Source organism: Megalops cyprinoides, chromosome 17 (genome assembly GCF_013368585.1).
Source record: "Megalops cyprinoides isolate fMegCyp1 chromosome 17, fMegCyp1.pri, whole genome shotgun sequence".
Classification (NCBI taxonomy): Eukaryota; Metazoa; Chordata; class Actinopteri; order Elopiformes; family Megalopidae; genus Megalops; species Megalops cyprinoides.
The window spans coordinates 22142810-22163089 of NC_050599.1; the positions used below are offsets into that span (position 1 = coordinate 22142810).

General features: G+C 45.0%; 1 protein-coding gene across 1 annotated transcript; it reads right to left on the bottom strand.

Moving 5' to 3' along the window:
* Window positions 1-492: 492 nt before the first annotated feature.
* Window positions 493-9182, bottom strand: LOC118792471 (cysteine-rich motor neuron 1 protein-like). Its single transcript, XM_036550325.1, has 7 exons — window positions 9071-9182; window positions 8165-8321; window positions 5308-5429; window positions 3672-3887; window positions 3108-3323; window positions 784-1008; window positions 493-557 (listed from the first exon to the last, which is right to left on the bottom strand). Exons 1-7 carry the CDS (start codon window positions 9180-9182, stop codon window positions 493-495), a joined length of 1113 nt encoding a protein of 370 aa, XP_036406218.1.
* Window positions 9183-20280: the final 11098 nt, after the last annotated feature.

Sequence of the window (20280 nt, forward strand, 5' to 3'; positions counted from 1 at the left end):
TCCGGTTCCAGTGTCTCTCTCAGTGCTTGCCTACAACACCAAAGTGACAACAACAAATACCAGGCAACAGCAGTGGCGCATGACACATACATGGAGTAAGCGTGGAGTGAGAATAAGTATGGTGTGGGGATAAGCTTATTTTCTTATTTCACCTGAGCATGTGGGGCAGCAGCTCCCCGCCACGCTGACGGGGTCGCTGCAGTGCAGGGTGCGGCAGCTCACGGTGGAGCACAGGGTCTGGCCCTGCAGGCAGTAGCAGTGGGTGCAGCTGTCCAGATCCCAGCGCTCCTCATCTGCATACCGCTTCCCATTGAAGAGGCACTCTGCCCTTGGCACTGCGTCCTCTTAGAAGTGACAGTCAATAAGGAGGGCGGGAGAGAGAGAAAGACGGGTAGACGCAGCGCAAGAGAGAGAAAGAGAGAGACAGAGACAGAGAGAGTTGCACTCAAAAGATTCTGGAAAAAGCCTTGGGAAAAAAATGACTCAGTGAGGCTAGTGGCTGTGTCGGTACTTATTCATCTGGTGCAGACGCAGAGCAGCGTTGCCCATATTGTTTTCTTTGGAGGCAACATACATTCTACATGCTTAGATCATGTAAAGGGAATTTTTGTGGGGTGTTGACATGTCTGATCTATGATCTCAGCTATGCTACTATTCTCTCCTCTGTGGTCAACAAGGGCACCGGCGTGTTAGTCCAAAATTGGTGGGGCTGACCAAATTTGCGCTCTGTGTGTGTCTTTCCCCAGATCTGCAGTCCTAAGCAGTCAGATCTGCGCAGCTCACCTGCGCAGGAAGGGCAGCACTGTCCCTTGCGCAGCACGGGCCGGGCGCAGCCGAGCGCGGAGCACAGCTCGGAGTAGCAGGCGACCCCGCCGTCCAAGCAGACACAGCTGGAGCAGGCGTCTGGCCTCCAGGACTCGCCGGAGAGGAAGACAGCCCCATCCTCGCCCTCGCAGTAGTTTGGAGCGCTGCCCGTGTTGCCAGGAGACAGAGGCGTGAGGGGCTCACCTGGAGGACACACAGTGGAGTGCGATTCCACGCAAGGCCACGTTAGAGATGCTACAATAGGCTAAGAAGCAGAGACACTGAACGCAACGCCCTGCCAGGAGGAACAGGCAGCAGACGTTAAACACACTGGGACACATTTAAATGGGACAAACGGTTATGTCTGCAATTCATTTCAAAGAGGAGTATCTGTATCTGCGCATCTGATGACCGGTTGTTCCGGGCATGTTGGGTGTATCCAAGTACGAGAAACACATGCAGCATGCAGCCGTGCACTGTCACACGTTAATGCCTGAGGATGCAACAGCAGTGGCCCGGCTGGGGCAGCAGTGGGGCGCAGTGTCAAAGGAACAGGGCTCGTAACCCAAAGAGATTGCCAGTTTGACTCTCCGGTGGGCTACACTTACATAAGCTGCTCTGGATGAGATTGTCTGGTAAACAAAAGTGACGTGACGCAAACTAACTGTGAGGGCCTTGTTTTCCACGCAGTGATGCACTACAAATGCCATTGTGTCTCTGGCTTTGCGCAGTCAAGGAGCCATTAACGCACTTTGCCGTCTGCGTCTGTACTCTACGGCAACCCACTCCATCACGTCTTCACCTCCAAAGCACTCCGCTTCAACAATGCAGCGGCGATGGCGGCTCTCTCTGCGTCTGGAGTGCACTCTCTGCCTGCTGCTGTAGTGGGGTAGACTGATTCCAATTTATGATTAGCCTCTTTGTGTTGGAAGGTCTGTGGGATGCTGAGCTGCCCAGTGGTGGTTATTCAGCACTAAGCCCAAATGGACGGCAGGCTCGTATGGATCTGTGCTGGAGCCATCCTGCATTCCTGTGCTGCAACTGATCTGAGAACAGCGACATCGAAGTGTCTCTGCAGCCCTTTTGGGTGCAGAATGATATCAATACTGCAGATTGATCAATCAGTATGCCTGTCATACGCCATGTGGCGATGCCTGGATGACCGCTTCGGTCGGGAACCGGACTTGTGTGACCGCATCGTGACTGCGGATGTCACTTTGTTGACCGCCGCTGGCCAAAGTGACCGGTGACCCTGGGCGATGACGCCTTGGTTTGCAGAACCCCAAACAGCCACCTCTCCTCCACTTTGTGACAGCTCTGTTTTTTTAACTCATCATTACCGTAAGTTTTCCTTCCATTTTTGAACCCTTGGTCACAGGTACACAGAGAGGTGAAAATCTCCAAGATTGCATCCACATTAGCACGTCTGCGAGTCATCCAACCACTACAGTGTGCTACAAACATGTAAATTACTGATATGAGTTTCTCAAAGTTTGTTTCATTTACTGTTAGGTTGGGTTTTCTTTTTTTTTAAAAAAAAAAAAAAGAAAATCCTTGCTGGAAGCCTATCGGCTGTATAAAATTTCAAACGCTCTTTATGAGCTTAAAGATATTTCGGAGAGAGAGGTGCTAATCCCCAGTGAAAATGACGAAATCAGTTCATCACAGAGGGACACACTCTGTATTCTGTGTGCCCCTGTGATTCACGGTCCAAAATATGCACATTCGGTTCAAGCACAGTGATTAGGGACACACTGTATTAGGACACCCTCAGTCTAGATACCCTGACTCAGGCTTTTAAGTCTTCCTCGGCCCCCTCTGGGTTGGACTCAGGATTACCTTACAACGGCCACAGAGACTGGTTGGGTTCCCAGAGGAATCAAAGGAGACTTCTTGCTGCCTGCCATTGTGGCTTCCATTCCACTTGACCTTGTCTCCAGTGTCTATGATTTGCTTGAGAGCTGCTGCATTCACCTGTCGCTAGGCCCTCTGGGCCAGTCGGTTTTATGCAAGTCGTACATAGTGACCACCCAGCGTCAGGCCTGGCTCCCTGTGCTCTAACACATATGGTCTAGTCAAGTGTGGACAGGCTAAGGCATTACATACGCAATACACACAACATTTCATGCATTAAGGAACATGTATCACATGATATCCCCAATGTAACTTGTAAGTCACTTTCCTCAGCTCTTTTGTTTGTGGTGTTGGCTCTGTTCAGTCAGCATCAGCCTGAGTTCAACAGAAGTCTCACTGTACATGTGCACATTGCTACTTTCTATGACTGCCTTCTCCGTCAATCTCACCTGGGCACCGGGGGCAGCAGGAGTCCGGGGTCCTGACGGGGTCCTGGCAGGGCGCAGGTGGGCAAACCTCCGTCTCGCACATCGTCTGCCCACTCTGGCAGGTGCACTGAGAGCAGGAGTCCAGGCGCCACCCCTCGCCCTCACTGACCCGCCTGCCGCCAGAGTCGGGGCACGCCAGCGACTCGCTCGGCTCGGGCTTGCGGGAGATGATTTCATCTAAGGGGAACGAGGACACACAGTGGCCCTCAGATGGAAAACTTGTTAACCTGCTTTTCAGACAAGTATTTCCAATTTAACAGACAATCACTGGGCTTATCCACAGCCATTCAAATCATACATGGCAGCTGACTGTATTTGCCAGACAAAATTGCCGCAGATGTCACTGAATATTGACAGAATCAACCTTAACATGCAGTCGTATTGAGAAGCACACATTTACTTAGATAACATTTTAAATCTGTTATTCTGATTATTATACAAATCTTTTATTCATTTATAATTACCTGAATATTGATTTGAATATGAGACCCTTGCTGTGAAAGTAGTGCTCGTAGAGTTCCCTACCGGTGCAGGAGGGGCAGCACTGGCCCGGTGGGATGCTGGGATTGGCACAGGCTGGCACACGGCAGAAGATCACGGCACACATTTCCCGGCCGTTGTGGCAGTAGCAGTCCCTGCAGCCGTCGTGCCAGCTCTCTCCGTCGCCGTGCCGGCGCCCGTCCACAGACAGGCAAGGCTCGGACCGGGCCACCGAGGGTGTGATTGACAGGGCAGGCGGATCTGGGGAGAGGCCGAGGGTGAGGAAGAGGGAGAGGGAGAGGGTAGCGTGGACACATGGTCATCGCATCACTGACAGAGCTGTCTGTTATCTATCAGAACACACGCAACTCCATCCCTGCAGCATCTCTCCTCTTTAATTAAATGCGGTCTGGACACTTCCTGTCCTTGGCTCTGACGTACTGCAAATTAGCGAGTGCAGCAAGAGACGGTCGAATCAATACCTCCTCACAAAAAAGAGGAAAGAGAGGAAAATCACCTTGATTAAATCCTGCCTAACGTGAGACTGAAAGACCTCTGTGTCCGGCTGATGGGCAAACCCCCGAGAGCCAAAGAGAACTGTTTCATCAGCGGCATCCCTGATTGTAGTGAATAAAAACTCCAAATGAGACCGTGGTCATCAGAGCTACAGCTACTCCCACTTCTCACCATCTTCAAAATCTGCAGAGATCAGGGATTATTAAGCATGAATCGACATGATACAAGAAGCAATGCGTTACCCATTTCATGTGTTGTGTCCTTTAACCCAAACGTCAAAGTAATAGTATTAGCTCTTCAATTTTGAAACGTGAGATTACATTCAGGGCTTGTGAAGCCGACCTCAAGCCAAGCGCACATATACGGATGACATTCCCTGTAATAGCTAATTTCAGAAAGCACTTCACTCACCATGTCACAGTAAAATTTGAAACATGCTGACACACGTTCAGAAGTTTCCATTGTGTTTTGTATGAACTGTTCTTCCTGTGACTTTCAGATGCACTTTGGTCCTCTTACTTTGTATGTGACTTTGTATGTGAGTAAGAGCACCCATTGAGAGAATAAATGTAAATGTATGACTACTGCCATACCAAACACAACAAGCTAAAAATACCTCAAAATGTATTTACTTACAGCTTAACAAATCATCTCAACATTTGTTCACTCCTTGAGGTGAACTCTACTGTCAGACAAGGCCACTCTTCCAACTTTCATGATATATTGCCAAAGACAGTAAAGAAAACTTGACCTCCAGATCGACTTTCTCTAGTTAACAGTGAAGATAGATATAAAGATTCTGTATATACATGTCAACTCCACTTAAGACAACTTCAGTGATAGAGGGAGTCTAAAACACCTACTTGTGGGTATAGAGAGAACAGGAAAAGACAAAACAGGGAGAACACAAACCAAGGACCCACTTGGACCATCAGAAAATGAAAATGGGTTAGCAATGAACAAAATGCAATGCAAAGTGCAATGGCCAATCAAACATAACTGGCGAGACCATGGAATGGATACCGCAGTGCAGCTAGCAACGACTTGAAAAAGGGAGCTATAAGCTGGACTGAAGGACGTGAAGAGAAACACCAACCAGACTGAGGTGGGGGAATGTGGAGGGTCCCTCCAGAAAAGCCCACGAGGAGCAAAGGGCAATACCCACCTTTGCAGTGACAGATGAGACAGCCCGAATCATCTTGGGCAAAGCCAGCCGGACAGGCCAGGTCACATGACAGCTCTGGACACTTCTTACAACTGCAGAGATCACAGCCGTGTTTGTTCTTTCTGCTTGGGGACAGTTTGACAGGACAGGGGGGTGGGGGTGGGTAGTGTAACATGGATAACAAAGAACTCATGACATTCATTCATCAGCAGTCCACCATAAACAAAAGCTTTAAAAAAAGATCAGACCAGATTGATCACATTTTCACCGACTTCATCTTTTCCCGATCCCAGACAGTGTCCTTGCTGTGTGTGCTTCGTTCACTGCGACCATGACAGTCACTCTCCCGTTTAAATAAATAAAGTACCAAAAAAGCGAAAGTCTTAACCTCTGACTAATTCTGGCTCTTTAAGTGCAGGCGACCTGACAGCGAGGGAAGACACAGACACCCTGCCGACACACGGCCGAGTTCAGGGAAGTGAGTGAGGAATCAAACATCCCCTCACCTGGGCAACCCTCCACATGGTGGCAGAGCAGGGCCGGCTCTGATCTCCCACAGAAAAACGTGCAAAGAGGATTACCTACGAGCCGATGGCCAACAGCGGGCGCGAACATCAAGATCAAGGGTGACCAGTGATTTCCAACCCCTGGATCAAAGCCCGGATCCATCCCCAAAGACCGACCATGAAAGAACACAACACCCACCGGTGTTTGGAGCTGAGGTCTGATGCTGTGACCGGATTCTGAACGCTTAATCACCTCTGACAACCAGAGCGGCTCATCAGGACGAATTATGCGGCGGTTTCGACACTAGAAAATATTTAGCTTTGGAGACAAATTGTTTAAAGATGCTTAGACTGTCGGGCATGAAATAAACATCTTGAAAAACGCAGCGGTTGTCTAAAATAAGCACGGACCCCGAGCACAAGGCTGTCCAGGCACCTTATTTGTCAACCTCAAAATCCCCCAACAACTTCCCTTCGAGCTCCGCTCCTCTCCCCGTCTCTTATCTCTTGAATAATGGGACTGAAAAGCAACCGTGTGCAATTTGCTTTTCCTGGTGTGATAAGGAGCTATCAGGAGGGAATTTAGTTGTGCGGAATATCAATAGAGTTGGTACAGAGGAAGAAAGGGTGTCAGGTCAATGAATTATTCAGCTGAATACTTTGCAGCTGAACCCAAGCTATAACTTGAGAACTTGGAGAGAATAAATGGAATATCAAATAAAACACAGTCTCGTCTGCAAGCGTTTAAGTTAAGGAGAGGAAAAAGGCGATACAAAAAAAAACTGGAATGAAGGTAAAGGACTAACACAGGCTTTTTACCTGTGGAACAATCAAAGTGAGTGCATTTTAACATGCACACAATGACTGGCCAATACCCTAGGAAGAAATTGCCTGAAACAGTAGCTAGGTCAAGTCAAGCATAATATATCACCTGTTTTTCACATTATGTCTTCTAAGCCAAATGACAGAGCAACAGCAGCAGCTCTTCAGCTTTGAGACTTATATCATCAAGGGCTTGGGATGTTGACCTCAAGATGAACAGGAAGTAACTGGTTGGAAAACACGTCACATGCCATCTCACAGTAAGACACATGTTCGGATGTAGTTTGTTGTTCCTGTGACTTCTCTGGACACACTTTTGTTCTCTTGCTTTGTAAATGACTCTGGATAAGAGCGTCTGCTAAGTGACAGTGCTGACTTTATTCTTTGTGAACGACAATTGTTTCAACAGTGCTGTTACACCTGTACATTGTCATATTAAATCAACATTAAATCATCAGTAGACAAATACCTTCTGTCTCAGATTCTTTAAAGACAAAGAGCTTTCCAAACACCATCCAATAAGTGATCTTTCTAGTTACAGTAGATTTACCATAAAAAGCACACATTTTATAGAGAAGGGAAGCCAATGGACACCAAGCAGGATGTAAAATCCACTTGAGAAATACATGCACATACTAGGGCTTCCGTTATACGGTAATTACTGTTTTTTTGCCTGGTAAAATTTATAAAAAACCGATAAATTAAAAACTTGCCAGTCAAAATGTCCGGTAATAATGCTCATACAAAACATAGCTATAATGAAGGCAATCCCTAAACAGGACTTTTGACAGCGAAACAGCCTATTAACAGCCTACAGTATTTTTTTTTCCCCAAAAGGGTGCGCTTTTTTATTGCTTACTACGAGGCCCACTTCTCTCTGCAGAATCGAATTAAGACGGTGCTGCGAAGTCGTCTGGAGGAGAGAGTGATGTGGCTTATGCGCATTGCAAGCTGCTAAGACACATCAGACACGTTTGATGTTCATGTCTGCAGCAGAGGACTTTGCCGCAATGAAAAAAGGAGAAAATAAAATGTTACCTGGTAGCCTATAGGCTACATTTGATACCATGTAGGCCTTTTTTTTTAAATGGGCTACAGATGTTACATGTTACAGATGTTTCGTAATATCCTAAATTTTAGCAGCTAATGCTGAGATTTTGCTCAATCGTTACTGTTCATTAAGTAGTCAAACTGATTTGAGGTCATTGTCATTCTTTCGTCAACCTAGGTGTACATTATATTGTTTATATGTTAGATTGTTTATTATATATGTTTGTAACACAGACTGTTATTGAAACGTGACCAGTAAGTTTAAAATTTGTCCGGTAAAATAAATTCTTTCCGGACACTGGACCGGCAAGAAAAAATCCTAGCAGAAACCCTGGCACATATATACACATAAACACACATGCACACCATGCACATACACACACACACACACACACACACACACACACACACAGGCACACATACACACACGCACACACACATTTGATGGATGATAGGTTGAGGCAGAGAAGGCTTCCCACCTAAAGCCGTGGGGACACTGCTTCCCACAGGCCTCAGACTTGCACTCCTCAGGCTGGGTCCTGCACAGACACATTCTACAGCCCTGCTCATCCGTCTGGTACCCAAGAGGGCAGCTCAGGCCACAGTCTGCCAACTGACCCCCGTGCTCCTCCTCTCCTGAACACGGACACACACAACAACACAGGCAAGGTGAGCTGGAAAAGTGTTCTCATGCACACTTTACTGACCCCAAAAAAAACAAACAAAAAAAGTCAAGCCTACACCGCACAAGATGCACTGTAATGCATTCAGAGAACTGCGATGCTATTGAAGGGAATTACAGAATATACCTCAGATGTCATATGTTTGTGTTTAGAGTTCCTGTCAATGTGCTTGCATTTATAATGTGAGCGTTTAATTACCAATGTTTTGAAATACCGTCTCTAATTGCATTTGGCAGTTAAAGCAGTGACCTTTCAGAGCAGTAACCTTTATTAGCCTCTCAGCTTCCTGACGGTCCCTGAGCTCCACGCGGGAGCAGTGTTTGGCATGACAACACTCACAAGAAACCTAAACTTAATTTGAGCAGTCGTTGCTAGGGCTCTGCAAAATTTCCTCGGGGAAATTTGACTTCTCATCAAATTCTGATATGTTTTTAAAAATGTAGGAGAGCCCAGATATCAAATTTAACATTAAATAATGGCTTCTTTCTCTCATTCTCTCTCTCTCTCTCTCTCTCTCTCTCTCTCTCTCTAGTTTCTCTGGAACATTGAACTAATGACAAGCGCACTGTGCCAAACAAACTGTAGCTTTTTGATGAAAGACACAATGAAAACCATGCCCACGCTCGCATTGTACAGTTCTTATCTAAGCATTTACCTTGCGAATGTGTGGAAAGCATGACTACCAAAAAAACTCAGACTCACGCGTCTTGCATCTGCAGGTGTTGCAGCCGTTCTGGTCTTTCTCGAACCCAATGCTGCAGTCCTCTGCTGTCAGGGTGCAGTTGTTCATAGCACCACAGGCAGGGGGTGCCATAGTAGTGTATGTGGGCTCTAGGAAAAAAAGGTACAGGGAACTGATGACAACTGATATATTAACTGATGATCACTTACATGCAATTACTATGGGTGTCCTCAACCTTGGCTAAATGTACCCCTCTCCCATGTACTGTTATAAGCATAACTTCATGTGACTTGAACAACATTCAAAATACATCTGGTTTGTAACTGAACATTGTCCATCAAAAGACCAACTTGTACACTATTGTACACACCACTACTATTGTTGATCCTTTAAAACCTTTACAATGGTGTTTGAATACATTCTGAAAACATGCATGGCTTTCAACGTCCAGAGACATCTTTCTTTCAGAGAAGTCTTTCTTTCCCGTCAGTCATCTCTTTATGAAGGCAGACTACTCAAAAGAAGAGCATTCAAGACAGCTACAGAGAGAGCACATAATTATCAGGACAACATGAATACCTATATAAAAATATCCCTGCTTTACCTTACGAAATGCACTCTATAAATATGTCTGAGATCTATAAAGACGTCAGACAGTGTCTGCTTTTTAGTTGTTGTTTTGAGTGTAAGTAATGTTTTTAGTGTAAGGCTTCACCAGCAGCAATAGTGAACCAAGCGCAGTTATCTTCCACACACATATGGCAAGAGCCTGAAATAGGAAGCTGCCGAAGGTCCAGTGGTTGAATTGTGTCACAGCGAATCAAGCTGAATTTCCACAGAACCAAACCAAAATCAAAGGGAAAATGTATGAAATAAAGATGAAAAGGGGACGCCCATGACATTCCAGCCTGTTTTTCTGTGCTCCTGATGTCACATCAGTCAAGACTCTTCCCTCCTGCGCAACAAAGGCGAGCCTGAGGGTCTCCTTGACACCTTAAACATTGTGCAGAGTGGCGTCACATGGCTGTTTATCTCTTACAGCAAACGTGGTACATTTTTGCCTCATGACGAAACACAATTACAGAGAATCAGCCAGTATAAACGTATCAAGGGCTCACAGACAAACACTCGCACACACACACACACACACACGTGCACACACACACACACACGCACACACACACACACACACACACAAAGGCACAGATTCAGGCAGGTGAGGTAGTAGGCTCATTGGTCAGCGTGTCCCTCGTGTCCGTGAGGCAAAGGTGTAACAGCCGTAACCAGCCTCCAAGGGCTTCATCCCAAGCCTGGCAGCTTTCATTTGCTTAATTACAGAACACACATCGCGCCCCGTACAATAACCGGCCAGGTGAGACGGGGTGTCACCTTGGGAAAATGAGGCCTCGTAAGAAATAATAATTAGGAAATAAATATGCATTATGCCAAAGGAAGCCGATGCGGCAACAGAGAGGAGAGAGGCCCGCGTGCGGATGCAAGGGCCGCCTCGTGGCTGAGGTTTGTTTAAAGCCGTGACCTGATTGTTGCCAACCGGCAGAATACGTGTGTTTTCCTGCGTACACTTCCGGGTCAGCGCAGGGTCAGTCCTGAGAAGATCGAGACACTGACAACGGAGGATACAGAAGTCACAGACACCTACTGCGCTGCTTCTCATTCCCCATGCGCTCTGACACGGAGCACTGTATCGATGTCAAAAAGAACTCCTTTCAAAGTGGCAGGAGCTGCTATGACAGTCCAGCACACCCCCGCGCAAACAGGGTGCAATTGCTTTTCTCTACGTTGACACATCCGTGCACTTTTCAACTGTCCAAACAGGGAATTGAATCATGTCAAACACAGCAGGGCAAAATAATGTGAATGGGATTCTCTGTTTCAGAAAAGCACCATGGGTAATAAAAACTAGGGGGAGGGAAGGAGGGAAGGAAAGTTTTGGACAACCGTGTCCGCTTTCAGTCTCACGACATTGGAACTTTGGCAACAAGGGGAGGCACTTTAATTTATTGATTAAAAAGAAAATTAAATTTCTTATGAGGTAGAAGATTGGCAATAAGCACACTTCAAGGTAACGAGACATAAAACCATTCACAAAATAATGATTGTTAAAACTACTCAAATACTTTTCTTTCCTCATTTCTCATTTATACCCATTGAGCATGGTTCATAACAACAATTGTAAAAAGAATCCCTGTGGTAAAAGTTTTTCAATTTGCAGAATAATCAGACACCTTAGCCCCAATAAGACTCTGCAACTTTCACCATATTTTGTGTGCACATGTTTTCAATATACTAATACACTGCCACCCCTTAAAAATGGGTAGCATAGCGGTAAGGATCAGGACTCGCAACCGAAAGGTTACTGGTTTGGTTCCCTACACTGCTGTTGTACCCTTGGGCAAGGTACTTCACCCAGAATTGCCTCAGTAAATATACAGCTGTATAAAGATGGAACATGTAAAAAACTGCAACCTATCTAAGTCACTATGGATAAGCGTGTCTGATAAATGCCAATAATGTAATGTAAAATTTGCACTGGCATTGAGCTCTGAGGGGATTGTCCTGTGACGTATTCTGCCTACATCCTACCAGGCTTCCCACCCTCTCCTGTCCTCAGTCAGTAAACACAGCATAATTACTTCTCTTGCAGGCAGGGCTGGAGAAGCTTAGCGCGGGGGGGGAGGGGGGGGCACTCGCAGTAAAGCCCTTGTTCATATTAGAATACAGCCTACAGGCACGGCAAGCTTGTCCAACTCCATTTGAGAGGCTTCGCTACCTTTGGGTGTTATTAAAGCGGTTTGGCTAACTTTCCCCCAAGCCAATGGCCTTTTCTGATATGATTCCTTGCATTCCGATCAAATTAACACAAACCCAACCCTGGGATACCTGGTATCTGCCTCCTAATCCCATATTTGCTGATTAATACAAGAATTTATCAGCGGACATCATTTACATATGACTGTAGCGGAATGCCAGTACACATATTTAAATAACTGCACACTATTACAGTTACTCAGTTCAGTTGCATTCTTCATGTCTTTGATGAATGCTACTGAAACGGATGGGTTGCTGTATTTCACAATCTTCTGTGATGGCCATTCCTTTTCCTTGTCAGCAACATTTCCTCTCTTCGTTACTCATCGCTGGCATTTCAGAACAATCTACCGTCGCCGGCAAATAAAGAGGACTGAGAAGTCTGCCATTATTCCAAGTCTCCAATAAATGTGATTATTCTACCTGGAACATGAGTTCAGTGCAAGGTGACCTTTGAATTCCTCATAATAGCGTGAGAAAAAGATTCACATCCGCCAATCACAGCCTTGTGGCGAACTCGTCCTTTGCGAGGTTACAATGCTGCAAGCACGGTTGTTGAAAAGGGACCTGACTCTCGAGTGTACCCACTTTCATAGATTCAGTGTATCTTAAAAAGTGCTCTGTGTTGTCAATGTCTATGAATCTTCATGAGACAAAAGTGATCATAAACAGCTGATATTACAAGCTGCCCCTACTGGCATTACTCTTCTTTTGCACATGTCCCTTAGTCTCCTACCTTGCTACCTTGCAAGCACACCTGTGGAAAGGTAGAAAGGTCATAACTGATGTCATTAAACCATTCATCAAACTGTCAAGTATGAGTAGCTATTTGTGCTCCTTATTGCCAGTGCCAGCAACTACCCTAACAACAAGTCACCCTGCATAAATAAATTAATTTACTGTGAGACAATGGCAGAGTCAGTGTCTGCATTCTGCTTTAATCAGCTCTTCATAAACTATTCATCGTAGCTCATGATTATATTAATACAGTGAGGAACGACAAGTAGGTGAAATGAGTAAGGATTAGGACAAAGGATTGTGAAAGGACTGGAATGTTAATTTTTATAACTTTTAATCTTTAACAATACCAGAAACGATAACAGTATAAGAATGAGAAGAGCATGAGAATGCAAGTAACCAGGGAAAGGGGAGAGCCCAATGCTAAAATACTGCTAATCAGCTGATACAGCTGATTAAGCGTGCTGCTGTCAATTTCAGGTGTGGTGCTACGCCATGGCCATGGGCTAGGGTAAACTCAACTGAGCTGTGATCGAGCAATAAAGATCTTTTATTGAGTGCAGCTCTATTAAGCAATTATTCCTCCCCACAACAAACATACCCCTTCTTTCAGACTGTATTTTTTTCTAATAATAATTTTGGGAGCTGAAATTCAATGAGACAGAAATAACAGCAAACCGGGAAGGCAGAAAACATGTTCAGGAGCCATTCATAGTAATTGTATCGCAATAACACCCTTGCCCAATCAGGCTCCACTTAAGTTAGCAGTTTCTGCTCTGTTGTCCGCAGCAAGTTTAATGTGAAACACAATGCAGCATAATCTGTTTATTGCTCATAATCGTCTTAGCGTCCCTTATTTGCATACTGTACTGAATTACAGATTCTGAGTGAGGGCACAGATAATTTGGAATTATCTCTCATCGCCCACCACACTCTGGTGACACGGGTTTTCCTCAAGCAATCTCAATCTCTTACTGCACGAACGGGAAGGGAGCAGCTAAACGTCTTCTGCACACTGTAATGTTTTTATTCCCTCCTCAACATTGAAACATCTGGTTTCCAGAGCAACCCCGCGCTGGAAGCTCGAATGTGGCACATCACCCGGCATGTTAGGCAAAGATGAAATCTCACTTCAAATGAGATCAGGGGAAGTGAGGAAGGTACATCTTGATTTGTTATATGATCTTTCCAGGAAATACTTTCAGGAACAATTCTGGGTTCTGGATTTCCAGGTAAGAAGGTATTGAGGCTGCATTTCTGATTGGCTGGCTTGTTATAAACATTCCCAAAGGGGTGTGGTCTAAAGCAGGACAACCACAGCTGGAACAGCAACCGCAGACAGCATCAGAGCCTCCTTTTGCCAACCAGAAAATCCCAGACAAGAAAGTAAGGAAGATGGAAGGAATGCTAGGGCTGAATATCTGGTCATAATTTAGTAGCTGAATTCTCCACAGGCGGATGGAGAAGAAGGGGATAGATTAACATGTGTGAACTTTCCCTGGACTGGGCTAGAGCTCAAAACTGAGGCAATTGTAAGGTAAAGCTACTACCTAAACAGGGGTGCCCAAAGGGCCTGCTGTGATCACAAAATCTTCAGTTTAGATACGGCAAGTTGCATGTCTGCTGGTTCGATGTCTCGACCATCAGCTTCACCAATTGCACTTCTATTGCATAAGCACTTTTCTGCTTTCGGGCCAATCTGAAATCTCAATTGTGAAGTTTGAGAAAATACAAAGGCTTTTAAAGACAAAGATGTGCCCCCTGAAACGTGTTACACAGCTGGTTGTGGTGAAGGCACCATGTTTTCTTTCCAAAAACTGAAATGAATTCATTATAGTCTGTGCCTCTCCTAGCCAGTCACAATGATGTATGCTTGTAATTGCCTGGATTATTTAAATCAACAGCATTAAATCAGTAGCAAAACTTTCCAGGATTCCACTTTCTCCTATGGTTTCCAGTTTATCCCTCCTGTGTTTTTCAATGTAAACATTTTAATTCATTGATGTCCCTCGGGTTCATATCAAGGAAAAAGGTTGGTGCTAAAAGTTGGACTAAAAGGTTGGTGCAGGTATCATTTCAGCAGGCGCAAAGTCAACACTGTTCTAACAAAACCCAAAAGATGAAAACTTCAGATGATTATGCAACACATAAGCATAGCAAAAGAGTGAAAACGTCTACATATAGTCATTTTATAATAATGTTATTACCCATGAAATATGTGGCTGTCTCTGACATGTCTCATAAAAAGCTATTTTCATATTTACTGTTGCATTAATGCACCAGGATTTACATGCAGGCCAAATCATGCATTTATATTCTGTTGCATTATGAAAAGATGCATAACTTTCAACATTCCAGCAGACAGAAAAGTATTTCTTTTTTTCTGAATTGCCACAGGCAGTCAAAAACATTGAGGCAGGAATTGTAGTTTAGCAACAGCAAAATGAACAAACTCCTGATGCGTCCGTCAACTGGAAGCGTGAGGCCTATCTTTGGAATGCAGCTACCTGTTGACCCTGGCCTGTGATGGAGTCGATGGACAGATGCTAGCAGGCATGTCCTACAGGTGGGCGTCTCTGAGGCTTCCATGCGTAGATGGAGTGTAGCTCATCACCGGCACGCAACGAACGGGAAACCACCGGTCAAATTATGCGGATATTCACTCCGAACAACACATTTACGTTTTAGACATTCTCGTCCTTGTCTTTAAGGCTTTCCTCACAGCCCTGTTTCTGTTAAAGCTCATTGTGCCAAGATTGTGTTCTCAGAGCGGGGTGCTTCAGAAGAGGCAGAGCATCTCCTCTGGGCGTGTTACTTGCTCCCGGAAAATACTTTTCACAGCTCTGACAAACTTGCACCTCTCATACAGGAAAACAGCACCGTGCTGCACTTTTAACACCGAGTTGCTTGGAAACGCATCTGCAACCTCATCATGTCCGCGGCAAAAGAAACCACACAACCACAAGGACGGGTCGCTTCCTGTTTTCAAAAAAGTCTCCTGAACGTGAGCCAAGGGCCCGCATCAGATCCGAGATGGATTTGACATATACGACTGCTTTCCCAGTGGCAATGCTCTGCGCGTGAGTGGCTCCATCTACATGGGGGAAGTGCACAAGGTTACCAGCTGTCATGGGGAGTTTTAGAGGCTGCGCTGAAATGCCCTGATGCTGTCAACCAGCTGGTTGATGGGCTCCTCTTTTCCCTTGCAGTTGCAAGTTCTGATTATTGCGCCAACTGGTAATGTCCACAGTAAAAGTGAGGTCAGAGAGACATTTCTTATTTCAAAACTGTTTCCTGCCATCCCTTTTTTTTGCTGGGAAAATGAATCACCTAATCACCTGAAGTGAATTTAAAAGAATCTGAGTACTTTTTCCTAGTTTCAGCCAACAAGCTTCCAGACGGTATGTTCTCCTGTATTCTGCAACCTGTTCTTTCATGCAGTACTGAGCTGCCAATGATTCAGCACTTCTGTTCACATCGAGTTTGCCACTGAATCACACTCTGTATCACCTCCATGAAACCGACAGGGTCTGTACGTGAGTAAACCTCACACAAAACACTAGGTCATCTCGCAACCTGCTCGCCGCTTTCCTCCACTAATGGGTTAACTACCGCCACACGCCGGTTCCTAAATCACTGTCATCGCCACCACCGTTAGTAATTCCCGCCACATTCTCCCAAGGCCGCGTTGGCGCTGATTTAAAGCTTTCGAACACGCCGGCCCCCCTCTCGCGTCTGCGTTTAGCGGTGGCTTCTTTCCAGCGATTGTTTCTAGGCAGAGAGTGCACTGAGCTCTGGGGCTTTGTGAGTGCACGACCTGCGTGTGAGCACACCGTGGTTGCGCGCCTCCTGCCATAATGCAGCCTGCTATTGCGCTTATGGCTCATCGCTCACATTGCACTTGTGTATTGCGTGTCGTGACGGCAACAGACTCCTGGCGGATGAGATATACTGCCTGCCTTCCCTTTCACGTCCATGAAAAAAGCACCGCTCGCCCCACTTATCTCGAAATTGATGTTTTTCTGTTCCACCACTTTCTCTCTCTCTCTCTCTCTCTCTCTCTCTCTCTCTCCTTTGACTCCCCACTACATTTTAAAGATTGCAGCTGCATCAGCAATCATGTGGCAATCACATGCTCGGGGATCCTTAATAACGTCTCTCCATGGTTTACAGCAGTGTATGAAATCAATTTGATATTTGGATTTGTTCAGAGCTTGCAAAAAACCAGTGACTGAATTCTGCTTTCTTCTTTGGTTAACTCGGACTATATGTACCAGGTGGCTTTCCTACAACTTTCGCATATGTCATCACAAACAGCAACACTGATCAACGCCTAAAATTCTTTATGTACTTGTTGTACAACACCAGCTCCCAGTCAGCCAGCTCAGCCACGCCCAGTTCAACCCGCTCAACCAGACCAGCCACGCCCAGTTCAGCCTAGCTCAACCGCTCCCACTCATCAAGCACACCTGTAACCATTCCTCAACCAAGCTCTGGCTATTTAAGGACTCAGTTCAGTTGCCTCATTGTGAGGTATTGTTTCCCTGTGACATTACCAAGCCTGCTCTCTGCCATTTGATCATGCTATTCCTGTGTTTTGACCTTTCGCCTGTTCTTTGGACCTTGCCTGTGTTTTTTGGATTCTGGATTGGTGTACTGCTGCTTCCTGTTGCCGACCTGTTTTGTCCCTGACCACGTTCTTGGATTCTGTGATTAAAACCCTTAACCGCATCTGGATCCCAGTCTGTTTCATTACACTTGTCAATAAAATGATGCATAAAAGGATCTAGCACTGCTTTAGTATTGCCACAAAAATATAAAACCTCACCAAGTCTGGAAAAGATGATGATAGACTACAGATTCACAGATTATGGACCTACATATTGTAGATTTTTAAGATGACTGAAGATGATTGTCTTTTTGAGATAACGCTCAAGGAAGTGATCACAAACTGAATAATAAAAAATACTGTGCATTCTGGAGTTAATGGTTAGCATGGAGAATCGCTTTTTCAAGGATCTGCCAAGGCTCTTCAAATGAGTATCTGAACTCCCCCGCACTCCTCCTTTGTTAGCTGTGCGTTTTTTTTCCCTCTGTAACATCATTTATTGTTGACCGTGCTATACCCATTTCATTGGATGGATTACCCGGGTCACTGTTGTTCTGTTATGACAGCCTCCCTTCAGTCTGTGGTTAAATCTATCACACATTTTTCAAAAATGCTCACTGATATTGTGACAGCAAATGATGATCAATCAGACTACACACTAGGCAATTTTGGCTGATACTGTAATGTGATAATGTTATCCTGACTATTGACAGCTACTACAGACCTCTGTTACAAGACAAGAAAATAATGAGTGTTTGATAAGAGCAAAAGATAGATATGGACAAAAAATTGACATGAAATGGCTAGATAAACTTTGCCTTATATTGATTAAGTGCTGTAGTATTTCTTTTCACATGCAGCATGGAGGAGACATCAGTCAACAATGAGCACAAGGGTGAAGTTGAAATCTTCAACCACATTTGTGTCAGATTTGCCCATTAAGGGTAGACATGACGTTACATAAGCTTCAGGATTCAGAATTTCCATTAAGTGCAGCTAACAATGAACTGTAACCACCCGTATATTGATCCGTTCTTTTGGATTAACAGGGATTTCATTATCACCCCTGTCTCTGCTTTGATTGTGTGCTGCGAAGGCAGTGAAGAGGCTATGTTTCACGATTCTTGGCTGATTGCATGTCTGGATCTCCGGGCTGATTGACCCGTCTGTGGCAGAGTCTTTTGGTTCGTTTCACATCAGAGATGCAGCTCCTAGACTCTATTATCAGAGAGGTTAATGGACTTTTGAGAAGGATGAGTGTCAGTGTCCTGTTATGTGGACTCTGTGTTATCTATGTGTTATCTACCATGTACCACGGTACTGCAGGTACTTTGCTGCTTTTTCTCAGTTAGCAGGAGGTCATTTATTTCTGACACAAAGTCCTAAAACTGTAGGGTAGATTTCTTTCTAAAAATACAGACCCCGAGTCAGCAAAGTACTTTTGGCCAATATTTTAAGGGTGGACAAATTCGCAAACAGGCCAGGCCACTTTACCTCAAAGTGAAGAGCAGTACAATACATTCCATTTGGCAAGCACTGGCAAGCACTCGTACATTCTTGAATTCACTTGGGCAGAGCAGCTTGGTTACACGGATGAATGGGATGGGTGTATAAATGGATGGATAAATGAATTCATGGATAACAGAATACATGAATGATGGGTAAGTGAACACATTAATGTGCAGCAGTGCAGCGTAGTGGTTAAAGAACAGGACTTGCAACCAAAAGGTTGCTGGTTCAATTCCCCATGGCGGCACTGTTGCTGTACTCTTGGACAAGGTACGTAACCCACAGTTGCCTCAGTAAATAACCAGCTGTATAAATGGTTAAAATGGATGTAAAAAAAACTATAACCAATGTGCCAGGGCCACTGCTCAGTGGACAGGGTCTGCATAGGAGCAGAGTCAAAGGGGACTCAGGGAAATGCATAAAAGCCGCATCAAAACCAACATCAATGGTGAACTCACAATGATCAAAAGCCCCAAGCCACAGCAGTTATTTCAAATAAGTGAGGACAAATGCCATTTTAAGTCTGCTGTTTCAATAAATGTGAATTGAAATGTCAACTCACAAAACAGCTGGCCTTTTGGACGACACTAATGTTTCCTTTTCAAACAAGAACGGCTAGCGCCAGCGAGAGACGACACCGTGCCAAGGTCATGAAACAAATCACACCGGGATCTGTACACCCAGTAATTCGGATCACACAGTAATAAAAAAGCTGCACGTCTGCTTGGCAGGCCTGAAAATTACAGGAAAAAATAATTCCATTGACAGAAATTAAACTGAAATGAAATTGACCTGAAGTGGAACTGACAAATTTTCCAGCGAATTAGAGGGAAGGCTATAGTCGTGGCATGTATCACTTACAAGATAATTTCATTTTCAGATCAATGCGCGATGCAGCTTTCCGCCACAATTTGGAACATATACATACAAATCGAACGTGTGCAAGATCTGTCTTACTGTAAAGCTGAGAAGAATTAATATCACACCTATCACACCTACATATTCAGCTCAACCAGGCGCGGCATTGTCACATTTAAAACACCCAGGACTCACTATTTTCCCAGCCTGAAAAGGTTTGACAGCCTGCTTCAGAAAATGTGCAGCAATTAACCTTCTGGTATTTAGAAATGGATTTTGACACGTAACTTTCCCAACAGCTGACGAGTAATTCCACCCGAGATTCAACATGCAGGGTAAAAAATACACTGCGGGAGTATGCATGTGCTAACTGTATACCAATGAACAACAGAGCAATACCCCAATCACACAGTGACAAAACAACGGGAATCAGTATGCCTGCGCAAACAGGCAGGCAACGTGATCCGACAGAAGCCTTTGTGGAATTGGTACTCCACAGTATTGCACTGTTGATCTAAACTCAGGGTGTGTATGCGTAGCCACTTGCTATCATGTAGATGTTATTCACAGCTGCTCTTCACTCTGGGGCAGCAAATTTATATGTGGGACAGATTCAACAGTTGTCGAGGAGAATACTTTTTCTCCCTCGTTTAGATGGCACTGTAGTTAGTTTTATGACGTCATCAG

What these genes read in the sequence shown, in the direction of transcription:
- LOC118792471 (XM_036550325.1), bottom strand. Translation starts at nt 9,182, where the DNA reads ATGGCACCCCCTGCCTGTGGTGCTATGAACAACTGCACCCTGACAGCA. An exon ending in CAGTGTCCCCACGGCTTTAG is followed by an intron (nt 5,430 to 8,164) that starts GTGGGAAGCCTT and finishes GTCCCCAAGCAG; the next exon opens with AAAGAACAAACACGGCTGTG. An exon ending in CTGCTGCCCCCGGTGCCCAG is followed by an intron (nt 1,009 to 3,107) that starts GTGAGATTGACG and finishes TGTGTCCTCCAG; the next exon opens with GTGAGCCCCTCACGCCTCTG.